The sequence below is a fragment of the Manis javanica genome, chromosome 11 (genome assembly GCF_040802235.1).
Source record: "Manis javanica isolate MJ-LG chromosome 11, MJ_LKY, whole genome shotgun sequence".
Lineage (NCBI taxonomy): Eukaryota > Metazoa > Chordata > Mammalia > Pholidota > Manidae > Manis > Manis javanica.
The window spans coordinates 103,665,365-103,677,373 of NC_133166.1; the positions used below are offsets into that span (position 1 = coordinate 103,665,365).

The window sequence follows — 12,009 nt, forward strand, 5'->3', positions numbered from 1 at the left end:
AGAGGATCTGTCATGAATTTGTAATTCATAATTTAGAACTACTTGTAATAAAAATGTAACTATTCATTATTTAAAAAAGCAAGGTACAGAATATGTGTTTTATGCATGATATTGTATGGGAGTATGCTTATATACGCCTAAAATGTCTCTGGAAGGATGCCTGAGAAACTGGTAACATTGATTGTGGAGAACTGGGTAGCTTGGGAAGGAGTAGGAGGAAAGGTTTTTACTGTACATCCTTATATACATTTTGAATTCTGAAACATATCACCAATTCAATCAGTTCATTAACTAGACATTGGAAAGTACTACGAAATATTTGTTTCATTTTTAAAATTGTAACTTATTACATGTTCTTACAAAATTTGAGATGTTCATGACAATCCCAAGGTATCTATAAAATAGGCTGAAGGATCAATGGTCCAAAGAAACATACCGAGAAGAGTTACCTCCACTTCCCCGTTACCGAACATGCTTCCTCTCGGCTTGAAGTTCCGCCCAGCTCCGCCAGAGGCTTCACAACTTGCTGAATGGCTGTGATTAATAAGAAGCATGTTAAAAAAATAAGGCTGGGAAGAGATAGGGGCAGGCTGGCAAGGATCAGCAGCCCCTGAAATGGGTCAAGAAATTTTTCATTCATTCGGCAAATTTATTGAATGCCTTCTGTTATGGGTGTAACTGTACCTCCCAACACTCATATGTTGAAGCTCTAAGCCTCCGGTGTGGCAAACTTCTGTGTTTGGAGGTACACCCTTAAAAGAGATAATGAAGGTTAAATGATGTCATATGGGTGAGTCTTAATCCAAGATGTTTGGTGTCCTTACAGAGATTGAAATACAGACATATGCATAGAGGAAAGACCATGCAAGGACATAATGAGAAGGTGGCCTTCTGCAAACCAGAGAGGCCTCAGAAGAAGCCAAACTTGCCAGCTCCTTGATCTTGGGCTTCTAGTTTCCAGAACTGAGAAAACTGGTTCCTGTTGTTTAAGCCATCCAGCTTGCAGGATTTTTCATGGCAGCCCTGGCAAACTAACACACCTTCTAGGTGCCAGGCCTGTAGAGGTGCTGAGAATATATGTTAGTAGGAATGTGTCTCAAGTTTATACTCTGCTGAGGAAGATGGACAGGTATCTGCACACAATTTAAACAAAACTATTTAAACAATTTTAAAACAATGGGGGTAAACAGTTTATGTCTAGTGGAGAGGCACCAATACCCCGTTTGGGGAGAGGGAGAACTGGGTTTTGAAAGACGTAGCCTGGAGGTCGCAGAATCTGTAGGAGTTGGCCAGAAGAAAAGACTAGGTAGAAGAAAGACAGCACTGGCACAGGCGAAAGGCTGCAGAGATGAGGGTATAAGCGAAGTGGACAGCAGGGGTTTTGCTGGAGGGTAGAGAATTAAGGGGTGAATGGCAGGAGAGCCTGGTAGGTCAGGGCTTTACATGTTATGTTAAGGGACTTTAATATAATTTTGGAGGGAAGAAGGCATTGGAGGATTTTATGAAGCAAACTCAGGTTTGTATTTGAAATAGGTTTTTAACATGGTGCGTGTGGGGTCACAGGGAAGACAGTGTAGTGCAGAGAAGACACACAGTGACTGGTTTCTTACTATGCTGATGGACAGTGACATGCAATGGGGTATGGGGGGGACTTGATAATATGGGTGAATGTAGTAACCACAACGTTGCTCATGTGAAACCTTCATAAGAGTGTTTATCAATGATGCCTTAATAAAAAAAAATAAAATAGATTTTTTAAAAAGACCTGTTTACACCTTAGGCTAGAATAGTTGACAGAGCAAGAATAAGACGAAGCAAAAATGCTGGGAGAATTACCAATGGGATGGTCAGGGGTCACTAAAAACAAACTTCATCTGCCCATTTTTGGCCTTGTTTTGTAACTCAAATCATCTCTGCTATGCTACACAAAACTCCAGCTCTGACACCTCAAGGAAGCCTTTCCTGACCAGTCTCAAACTAACTGGTTTCTTGCTCATTCCCCATCAGTCATCCACGTAATACTTGCACCTACTTAATTCCTGGTTACTTTTAAAAGTATTTCAGGGCAGGGATTTCCCTTATGACCATCTATCCCTAGTGGCCCGTGACATTTGTGACTGTTAGAATTCATAATGTCCTAACCTGAGCCTCTTCAAGTGACAGGCATCCAGAATATGGCAGTTACCCCAATGTGTTTTTCACATTTCCTCCCATTTCTAACTTGACCCAAGTGACCTAACCATACACACATACTAAGAATTCCATTTTGTTCCTCCCACTCCTTGAGATTTCTCCACTTTTGCGTGTTTTTGATCCATCCAATTCCTTATTTCACTTATTCAACAGCCAAAAGTCTTTTGAGTATTTGTTCCTTCTCTGCTTTCTTCAGAACCCAAATCTTGGCTCTGCTTATCCTCTTTGACACTATAGGCTGTTGCTTTAATCCTGAGGACAACTCAGTCACTGAGACCAAAACACCCAGACAGACTATGTCAAGTTTTAATCCACTGCTTCTTGCTTATCACCAACTCAGACTCCACAACACTTTAGCAGTTGAATACAATAAAATATAGTTTATTAATAGGCCCTCAGTTCACCTTGTGAACCCCAAATAAATACATTAAAAGCAAAATCAAATTCTGGATTGCTGTTCTTATTTAGGATCTTTGCTTATTCTTTGCCCATTTTATTGGGCAGTGTTAAGAAAATGGTCAAGTATTTTCTTTGTGCTCATATCCTTAACAAACACCATTTTGCAAATTCAAATAAATTGAAGCACAGTTTGGAGGGTAAATGATTAATGGAGTCAAATGTGGGATGTGGGAAACTTTCAAAGATTTATTGAGCAAGTTTTCTAACATTGGACTTTAAAAAAAGCTCTTGACTCAATGAATCAAACTCAATTGCATGTAAGAATATACTTTCTTATTGTTAAATCCAAACACACTGACTTTGACATTATAGTAGGGAAAAAAGGCAGTGATTTTCCAATACCATGCAGGATGTGGTGTCAAATGAATATGTGAATTAAGAGGTACATAGTACTCAATGAATGTTAGCTAGTAAAAAATAGTTTTACCTATTAAATAGCAACTGGAAACCACTTTTCTGTTGCTAAACAAATTCAAAGCAATCAAATATTTTAAAGAATTGCAGAAATAGTCTCTCAAAATGAAGCCACAAAAGGAGCATAGAATTTTGGTCTACATAGATGAAGCTTGATTTCTGAGCTGTAATTAAACATCAGTCCCATCTCTATGGTTTTGAAGACTGGCCAAAATGAAAATTAACTATGTTCTGGCCACATAAGGAGAAGACTCACTGAAATTTGAGGTTAAGGTCATAACTTTAGGGATCATTTGAGACAAATGTTATGAGTTGCAAACAATCTTGAAATTTCTGGCTACGGCCAAACTGTGACATTTAGGTTCTCTTCTTAACAGTTACAACTGAAAACTACCATCACTCAAGATGAAATACCTGTTCTTTATGAAAAGTTATTTCAACTTGTTAGGACTACTTTTAGACCACTATTAAGAAAAATCTGTGTTCTTTGGTATCCAACAAATTTATACATATTCCCCTAACAAAAATGTGGCACACTACTGAAAAACCTGGACTTTCCCAGGTAAAATTTTTATATGCCCTCATGCTTGAAAATTCTCAATTGTTGATTTAAGATAATTTCTAAACCCACTCTCCTTAAAAAATGGCATCCCTGGAGTTACAATGGTAATAACTAAGTATCAGTGTTGGAAAAAAATCCTCAGATACAATATTCATTCTTATCTAAAGCAAATAAAGTTAAAACTGAGTATAGTTGTAGGTATGTCTGGCTCTATGTCCTTGTGAAAGACTTCTAAAGTCAAATACTATCTGTGAAACAGCAACACTTACACAGAAGGCCAACCACATTCTGACTGGGGCCTCTACCAAGGCAGACCCCAGGCCAGGGTGATACACGACTACTTAACTCACAACATCAAGACTTTCCTACACCAGTTTTATTTAAAACACAAATAAGTATTTCTCTTTCTGTAATGGCAATTGGTTCAAATAATGTTGAACATAAATCATTGACTAATACAAGGACTTTAAATATGAAACAAAAGTACTTTTAAAAAGGGAAAAGCATAAAGGTTATATACAAAAGGGATTTGGAATCTACAGGCTGATTCCAAAAACGAAATGAGTAGAAAATCTGTGATGAAACCAGAACATTCCACCTCTGCTTTGGAGAAGGGATATTATACAACATTCAGTCAGCTGAAGATGGATTGGTAGAGCGGTGTCTATACATAAATTTCAAGTCATTTTTACTTGTGCAGAATCATCCAGATCTTCCCAAGACAGGGCAGTCCTGTGGCTTCCTTCCTTTTCCATATTCCCGACAAGGCCATGTGACGTTCCACTCTTGATGAGCCGCTTACAACAGCAGTTCCTCGGGAGCCCACAGGACAGGTGGGTCAGATTCCCGTGAGAGGTCCATGGAGCCGGCCACCTAGGGCAACACCCACGGGGGCACGTCCTTTCCTCTTCCTTCTGATTATGTGCAATGTGTCTCCTTTCAAGACTAGTAACCCCGTCATACTTGTTCCCTCACAAGTCTAATAAACCTTGAGGTGGTATGAGGGAGACCGACATCAAGAAAGAAAATTCAATTCATAAATGAAGAAACTGGAAGGTATACAATACACCTCCAGGGCATCGCAATAGTCCCACTAGAGCATGATTCCGGGCACTGCTACAGTCCATGAATACTGGCAGCTTGAGTGAGGTCATTTTCTTCCTCTTGTGGGTAAAGGGCACCAAGTAAATACTGGGTAAGAGGACCTTATTTGCTGGGAGAGTTAGAAATAGCAAAATTAATGAATTTTTATCATCCCTGTGATAACTCAATGCTAGCAGGAGGCAAGTATGAAGAGAAGGGACAACTTTCATACTAAAAAGAGAATTCCTCTAATCATTATGTCACCATCTCTTATTAATAAGAATCCAGGGAATCCCAGAAATAGAAAATTAGTTTCAGAGGACCCCTGAGGCACTTTAAAGCCTTAAAAAATTACAGTAATAATAAATTAGCTATTGCTCTTCAGAGGCTTACAGAGCAGCAGAAGCATGAAAATCTGGCCCCCAAAGTGATGTCCAGATTATAAGCTTCCCGAACTGCTCAGCCCGCTCTAAAGCTTAGTTGAATATCCAAATACCTTTGAAAAGACATACAATTTAACACAGACTGAGTGGATTTTTTGTTTAGCGGTAGTGTGAAATTTGGTCCTTAATGGTAGCAGCTGTCTTCATCCTTTTCAAATTCAGGTTAACAACATTAAGTACATTAAGACAATACATAAAAGACATAATACAGCAAAGGGGAAAAAAACCCAAACTGATCAACACCTCAGGGGGTCACAAGTAAATTCTCTTGCACCCTTTCGCCTGGATCCCCTCTCAGTCTTTCTGCAGAGGGGGGTGAGACAGAGCATTTGTCTCTTAAGATGATGAATAATGGCATCAAATGGACAAAATGGTTATCGAGGGAGTTAAAAAAATCTGACCCCAGGGAATCCAGCACACATATAGGTAATTCAGAGGTACACTTTCAACTTGGGCAAATTCTAGACTAAAGAAATGATCATTTGGGTAAATGTTGTAATTGATGAAACTAAGTCCAGTTTTTTATTGTTTTTGTTTTAAATGCTCTACCACCACCTTCAGCTATCAATCATTTCTGACAGCTCAAGCAGAAGGTCGTCTTCATCTTTCCCAGGATCAAGGTCAATCTCAGCTTCTAATTTGCCTCCTGAAATCTCCCATATTAATTTCTCAAAATCATCCTCCACAGAAAGGGGGGGCTTTCCTGTTGAGGCAGAGCTAAGTCGGCGAGTTTTCGCGGCCATATGGGATGAAGAAGGGCCAGATATTTCTGGTGGGGTGGGATCTGAAGAGGGTTGGGTTGGAGGCCGCACAAGACTGTAAGAAAAAGATACAAAACATTATTAGAAAACTGCCCTTTGTCAATGGTGAGCAGAACCAGCTAGATTCAGGGTGAGCCGAGTTATTTCTTATAACATAAACAGAATCATTTTACTTATTTAGGACAAAGCATTTTCATCCTTTAAATCACAATTCAGACCAGAGTTTAGAACATTTTTAAAATAATGCAGGCAAAATAAAAAACAATGGCAGCAAAGGAGAACAGCAACCCTGAGGATCACGTGTTTTCTTGCAATTAGTTTGAATTTAGCAGATTTAAATGTAGCTAAATTATAAGTGTTGCAAGCTATTTAACAGTGTTATTCTCTAGAAAGCACACACAATAATAATGGAATTGCAAGGTGTTACCTGTCTCTAGGTTTTTCTGTCGCAGGCACAGCGACTGATCTGTCCTCAGAGAGGAGGGGGACAACAGCCTACAAAAGAGTAACGTAATTCAGTGGGAGAGTCTGGCTTTTTTATTTGAACAAATACATTTTCTTCTGCCATCTTCTTAGAATCATGGCTATCATCCTAATTTAAGGAATCTAAGAAAAAATTATCAAACTGCTGTGTATAAATAAGCAAAACATCTTGCTATCCATAAACAGCTTTTCAAATCCCATCCTGCTATTCCACAAATTTCCAACTGTTAATGTAAAATATATCAACAACCTAAACAACCAGTACCAGAAGTGGCAAGTGTGCCACACTCAGAGAGAGCAAACAGGGAGTCCATCCCACCACAGAGACTCAAGTGCCATGGAGTTGGACCCACTTCTTACCACAGCTGCTCTTTTGGCTGGGCGCTCCTGCAGGAAACTGCTGGGGCCGAGTGGCTTCACAGCTGCCACGGCAGCAGGGTGCATCTCCACTGCCTTGTGTTTTGGGGCCAATCTGGGGGATGAGACGACTTTAACCACAGATGGCTTCACATTCACTTTGGGCTTAGCTACAAGGGACAGAAAATATCTGGTTAAGAGCTAGAATAATCCCTCTTTTACACAGAAAATAGCTCAAGAAAATCCAAATTCCTTCACAGTACTAGAAATACCACACCCACACAGATTGAAAATGATCCACAAGTGATCTGCACTACATGTGGCAATGAAGTAGATGCATATGCAAATCATTCCTTTCAGTAGCTCTTGAATTTGCTACTGTTTCTTCTATTCCCTGGTGTTTTTCTTTCTTCAAGGCCACAGGAAAGATGCACCATGGCAAGTTTCAGACAGTTTTTTTTTTAAATCTTTTTTTCACTGAGGTATAATGACATTACATTATTTCAGGTGTACAACATAATCTTATATTTATATATATTGTGAAACGATCACCACACTAAGTCTAGTTACCACCCTTTACCATACAGTCACAAAAAATTTTTCTTTTGATGAGAACTCTTAAGACCTCTCTCAGCAATTTTCAAATATACAATACAGCATTATTAACTACAGTAACTATGCTGTACATTACTTTCCCATGACTTTAAAGCTTTACAAATTTGCATATCAACCTTGCACAAGGGCCACACTAAAGTTCTCTGTACTGTTTTCAATTTTAGTGTGTCGCTAAAGCAAGCATAGACAAAGCTTTTTAAAGAACAAATTTAAATTCTGAGAGGAAACTCCTCTAGTTTTGTCTTTTTAAATAAATAGTATTATCAGAAATACTACCATCCACCTGTGTGACCACTATACAAGGCAAACGAAATTCAATGCAATTCTTTCCAGGCAGTTACTGAAACTTGGCAATTTTGAAACATACTAGAGAAATCACTCACCTTTACACTTTTTTCCCAAGGCCTGTGCTGCACATTTCACATTCAATGCTGAGTCCCCTTTCCTTAAGGTTTCCACCTCCGCCTTCTGCGGCGACTTTGTGCGAAGCCGCTTCGTCAGGTGCCGTGGGATGCCAGGCACAGCAGCGAGCACGGGCTTCTCTGCAGTCTGAGTATTGCAAGAGCCCACGTCTCCCTGCAGGAGCATCAGAACCGACTTCTCCTTCTGTGAGGTGCCCCTCTCTGGCTGTTTCTGCGTGTGCTTCTCTCTCATGGAGTCACACCTCTTGACTTGAAGTTTACTGATGCCAACTCCTGTGGTTTCATCTGAGGCCTATGGATACATTTAAACGACAGAATTAAAAGTTTAGTGACTCTAACAACCCATATGACAATTATTTATAAGTTGTCAGGCTTTACAATGCAATTAAAAAAAAATCTTGTTTAAAAGAAAAAACACCTGAAACTAATGTTTTATGCTAATTTTATCTCAATTTTTTTAAAAAACCTTATCAGTTGCCATGCTGACATCTAATCAAGCAGTTTGACATGATCCAGAAATCAAGAGCTTCTGCTCTTTATTTGATAGTAAATAGAAAATGCCAAACGAAAGATGAAAGATAAAGATACGTGGAATAATAAAAACCCAGTTTATAGGCTATATAATCATGACCCTAAATCAAATAAGTGACTAAGTCATAAGAAACTTGCACAAGGACTTAGATATAAAATGTTCATTATCTTAATCATTTAAAACAAAATCTAAATGTCCAGAAACAGATATAAAGAATATTATATGGCCAGTAAAAATAAACATCCTGAAGAAGTATTAATACGGTTAAATTAACACAAGCTTCAAAAGGATACACTGTAGAGTTCTCATGTATGTTCTACACGAGTTAAACATTAAACTAGTCACATACATGTACATATGAACAAAAAGCTTGAAGGAAATCCATGAAAAAAAATAATGGTTATTATATCTGGGTTGTGGAATTATAGATTTTTCATTCTTTAAAAAAATAAAAATCCCCAAATTTTGTGCAATGAATGCTATTACTTAGTTTGAAAAACAGGAATGGCCAATTAAAAACAACTTTAAGAGTGCACAAAAATACTACGTATCTGCATAGAAAACTCTCATAGAAAGGTATACTTACAGAGACAGATTGTTCACTTAAAGTAACAGTGAAGTGTTGAATGGAAATTTATTATAAGCTAAATATGGAAAAGCACATTTAACCATTCATCTAGCCTTTCTTTGTTCACCATAGACAAAACTACAAAATGATCTTAAATAAACTTACCTTTTTAGCCTCTGTTCTAGTAACACTGCTCTGAGAAGCAACCTCACTTCCTTCTTGATGTCTCTTTTCTTCTTTTATACCTATATTTACATTAAAAACATCCCTGGTAATTTCATTTAGACTACACCTTCATAAAAACAGATTAAGGGCAAGTTTTCTTAATAAAAGTAATGATAAGATAGGACAAATAAAACTATAGATAAAGCCCATTAGTCCTCTTTAAGTTTAAAAAATGCACAGTATCAAAGGTCTGTACAGAGTTGCTGGAAAGCAGCAGCTCGACTTCACCTAGTCCAGAGGCTTTCCAGGTTATCGGAGTAAAGAAAAGTTCTGACAGAACTCTTCAGAATATCCTGTGGATCGCTGCCCTTTGGAGTACGATTTGGGGAAACATACTACAGACCAAACTCTGCTGTTACCTGTTTTTTTTGTGATTCGGGGAAACGGCCGCGCTGCTGGGATGGCCTCAGACTGAGGCTGGGAGCTGGTGCTGCTCTCAGAGCCCTGCTGCACCCGCAGCGCCTTCTCCAGTTTAATTTCCTCCAGCGTCTTGATATGCACCTCCTGGATAGGCTTTGTTCTACCTGCAGGCTCCTCCAATTGTCCTTTGCTGACAACCATGGGTGGCAAAACCACTGTTTTTTTAATGTCCCCAACAGTCTTTAGAGTGACGCAAGTTACATCCTTTTTGCTTTTTTGTCTCTCTGCTTCCTGCTGCCGATGCTTCTTTTCCGCCAGGACCTCAGAGAAGGTTTTGATTCGGACAGTGGAGGAGGAGCTTCTTGTTCCTAAAGAAGAATCATCGCCTTTGGAAGGTCCTTCTGTCTTGAGTTTGGTTTGCAGGTCTCCACGTTTTTGACTAGCTTTTTCAAGAAGGATTTCTTCTAATGTCTTCACATGGATCTCACCAACTTTAGTAACTCTCTCTGTTTTCACGGGGGAAAAACAAGTCACTGTATTTGGAGTTCCTCTCTTCAAGACTTACCATCTCTCTATTCTTGGATCAGGACAGAGTCAAAAGAGTGGTATCATTTAGGCAGGCAATTAAAATGACCATAAGTATTTCAGTATTAGTTTCAGTCTCAATTTTAGAATGCTGTTATGTTCCAGGTAATAGCCCTCAAGGAAAACTCCTAGGTAGCAACATCACCAATCTGGATTTCTAGTTAGAAGCTTATTCTTGAGGAACCTGAAAGCCATTTACTAGGTGGAGAAGTTTGTCATTACAAACCTTACCAATAAAAAGATCAATAAATTTCCATTCATAGATATAAACATGTGCTAGACACTGTACTAGAAATACAATGGTAAGTAAAATACAATTTCTACCCATATGTAGTTTAGTCTAACGGATCAGTAATTAAGGAACAACAAAGTATGGTAATCGTAACAACTTTGTATAATATTGCATAGGAGCACAGAGCAAGAACCTTTGTCTAGGAACTGATTAAGGGAGGCTTTTCAGAAGAAGTAATATTTAAGGTGTATTTAAAGGACGAAAAGGAGGTAAAATAGGAGACAAGACAGAAGAAAAATGGGAAAGGCCCAGAGACTGGCAGGCCACTGAAGAGCTATTTTTACTGATACATTAATCATTCTACATCTGCTTAAACTAAAGAGCAAATTTCACCCTTGACAGATAGGCTCATCCTCATTACTGAAGGGCTGAAGAAATAATGAAGTGATGTGGAAAATAGAAAAATTTAGAGATTATTCACACTTATTTAATAACTGAAGATCAAGAATACAAAATGTCTGTTAACAGCCTGAAGCACGCTGTGTTGTCTCACTGCTGAACTACTGAACGTGCTGTCCCCGTCCACGCAACAGCCCCGACTGGTCTCATTCCCTTGCTGCCCAGTTTTAACTGAGTTCAACTTAGAACCTGACACCCTCCAATCCAGTTTGTTTCTCTGATCACACAGTGCTGTAACTGACTGTATTTCCAACACTCCTGGACACTTAATGAGAACAGAGACTGTATTTAGTTATCTGCAGTATTTTTGTACAGTACCTGTTACACCAGAAGCCCCCAAACACTGAATTATTTCCTTAATTTTTTAAAATAAAAATTTTTCAGGACATTGGGCTGATCTCAAGATTACCAGCCCAAGAAAGTACATGAATGGTGACTTGGAAAGCCTGTTTCCCTACTCTATTAAAATTTCACCAAAATGATGGAGAAGACACTAAAAGTAAAAAAATCCACAACAGCAATGAGAAATAAGGATGCCACTGGCAGAACATAAATGTTGAGGAATTTCTGAGACAGAAAGCAGATGTCTGAATCTACAGAATAGATAAAACTGGATTGAGACCTATTCTCAACAGAGCCAAAGAAAATTGCCAAAGTACTATGAAAAGCAACAGTGGGTGGAAATTTAAGGATGGCCTACGGAACAGCTGGGGCAGTTATGACTACCTCCTGAGAATGCTCCCTAAAAAGAGAAGCTGCCAGGTAGAGGAGCACATTGTGAGTACGTAGGGGCTGGAAAGAGGGGAAGGATGAAAATTTTGGGCTTTAATAAATGCCAGGCAGAAGAAGGATAATGGGGGAAAAATGAAAGGCAAAGCTAGGAAAAAAAGTTAGTTAGACTCTTAAACTAAAGGAACTTTCCTCCTATGGCGACTGTGCAGGCCTCCAGCCTGTCAGCCACCCACACAAGCTGCCTTTTAGTATACCTTCTCCACTTAGGCAGACAGAGGTCATGTCTCCCAGTCAGGAGAGACCGCCGCTTAGGAAAAAGAACTTTAGAACCAGAGGAAACCGAGGTCAGGTACTTAAAACTATGGAAAAAGAACAAACAAACAAAAAAAGAGAAGTGATGGAAGATGACAAAATCACACAAACACATTTAAAAAAAGATTCGAATTAGAGACCCCAAAGCAGCCTGAAATTAGGCTGTGAAAAAGGTGAAATCAGAGACCAAAAACACCAAAGTTCTTGGAAAA

At 38.9% G+C, this 12,009-nt stretch overlaps 1 protein-coding gene across 6 annotated transcripts in view; it reads right to left on the bottom strand.

Annotated features, from left to right (window-relative positions):
* Positions 1-3,986: 3,986 nt before the first annotated feature.
* Positions 3,987-12,009, bottom strand: part of ZC3H11A (zinc finger CCCH-type containing 11A) — a 41,476-nt gene continuing 33,453 nt past the window's right edge. For all 6 annotated transcript variants that reach the window (XM_073217110.1, XM_073217111.1, XM_073217108.1 and 3 more), the window contains 6 exons: positions 9,477-9,983; positions 9,058-9,137; positions 7,754-8,084; positions 6,759-6,925; positions 6,343-6,410; positions 3,987-5,970 (listed from right to left, as the gene is read on the bottom strand). In XM_073217110.1, the coding sequence (XP_073073211.1) occupies positions 5,712-5,970; positions 6,343-6,410; positions 6,759-6,925; positions 7,754-8,084; positions 9,058-9,137; positions 9,477-9,983 (1,412 nt within the window). In that variant the 3' untranslated portion in view covers positions 3,987-5,711. The remainder of the gene's footprint in view (positions 5,971-6,342; positions 6,411-6,758; positions 6,926-7,753; positions 8,085-9,057; positions 9,138-9,476; positions 9,984-12,009) is intronic.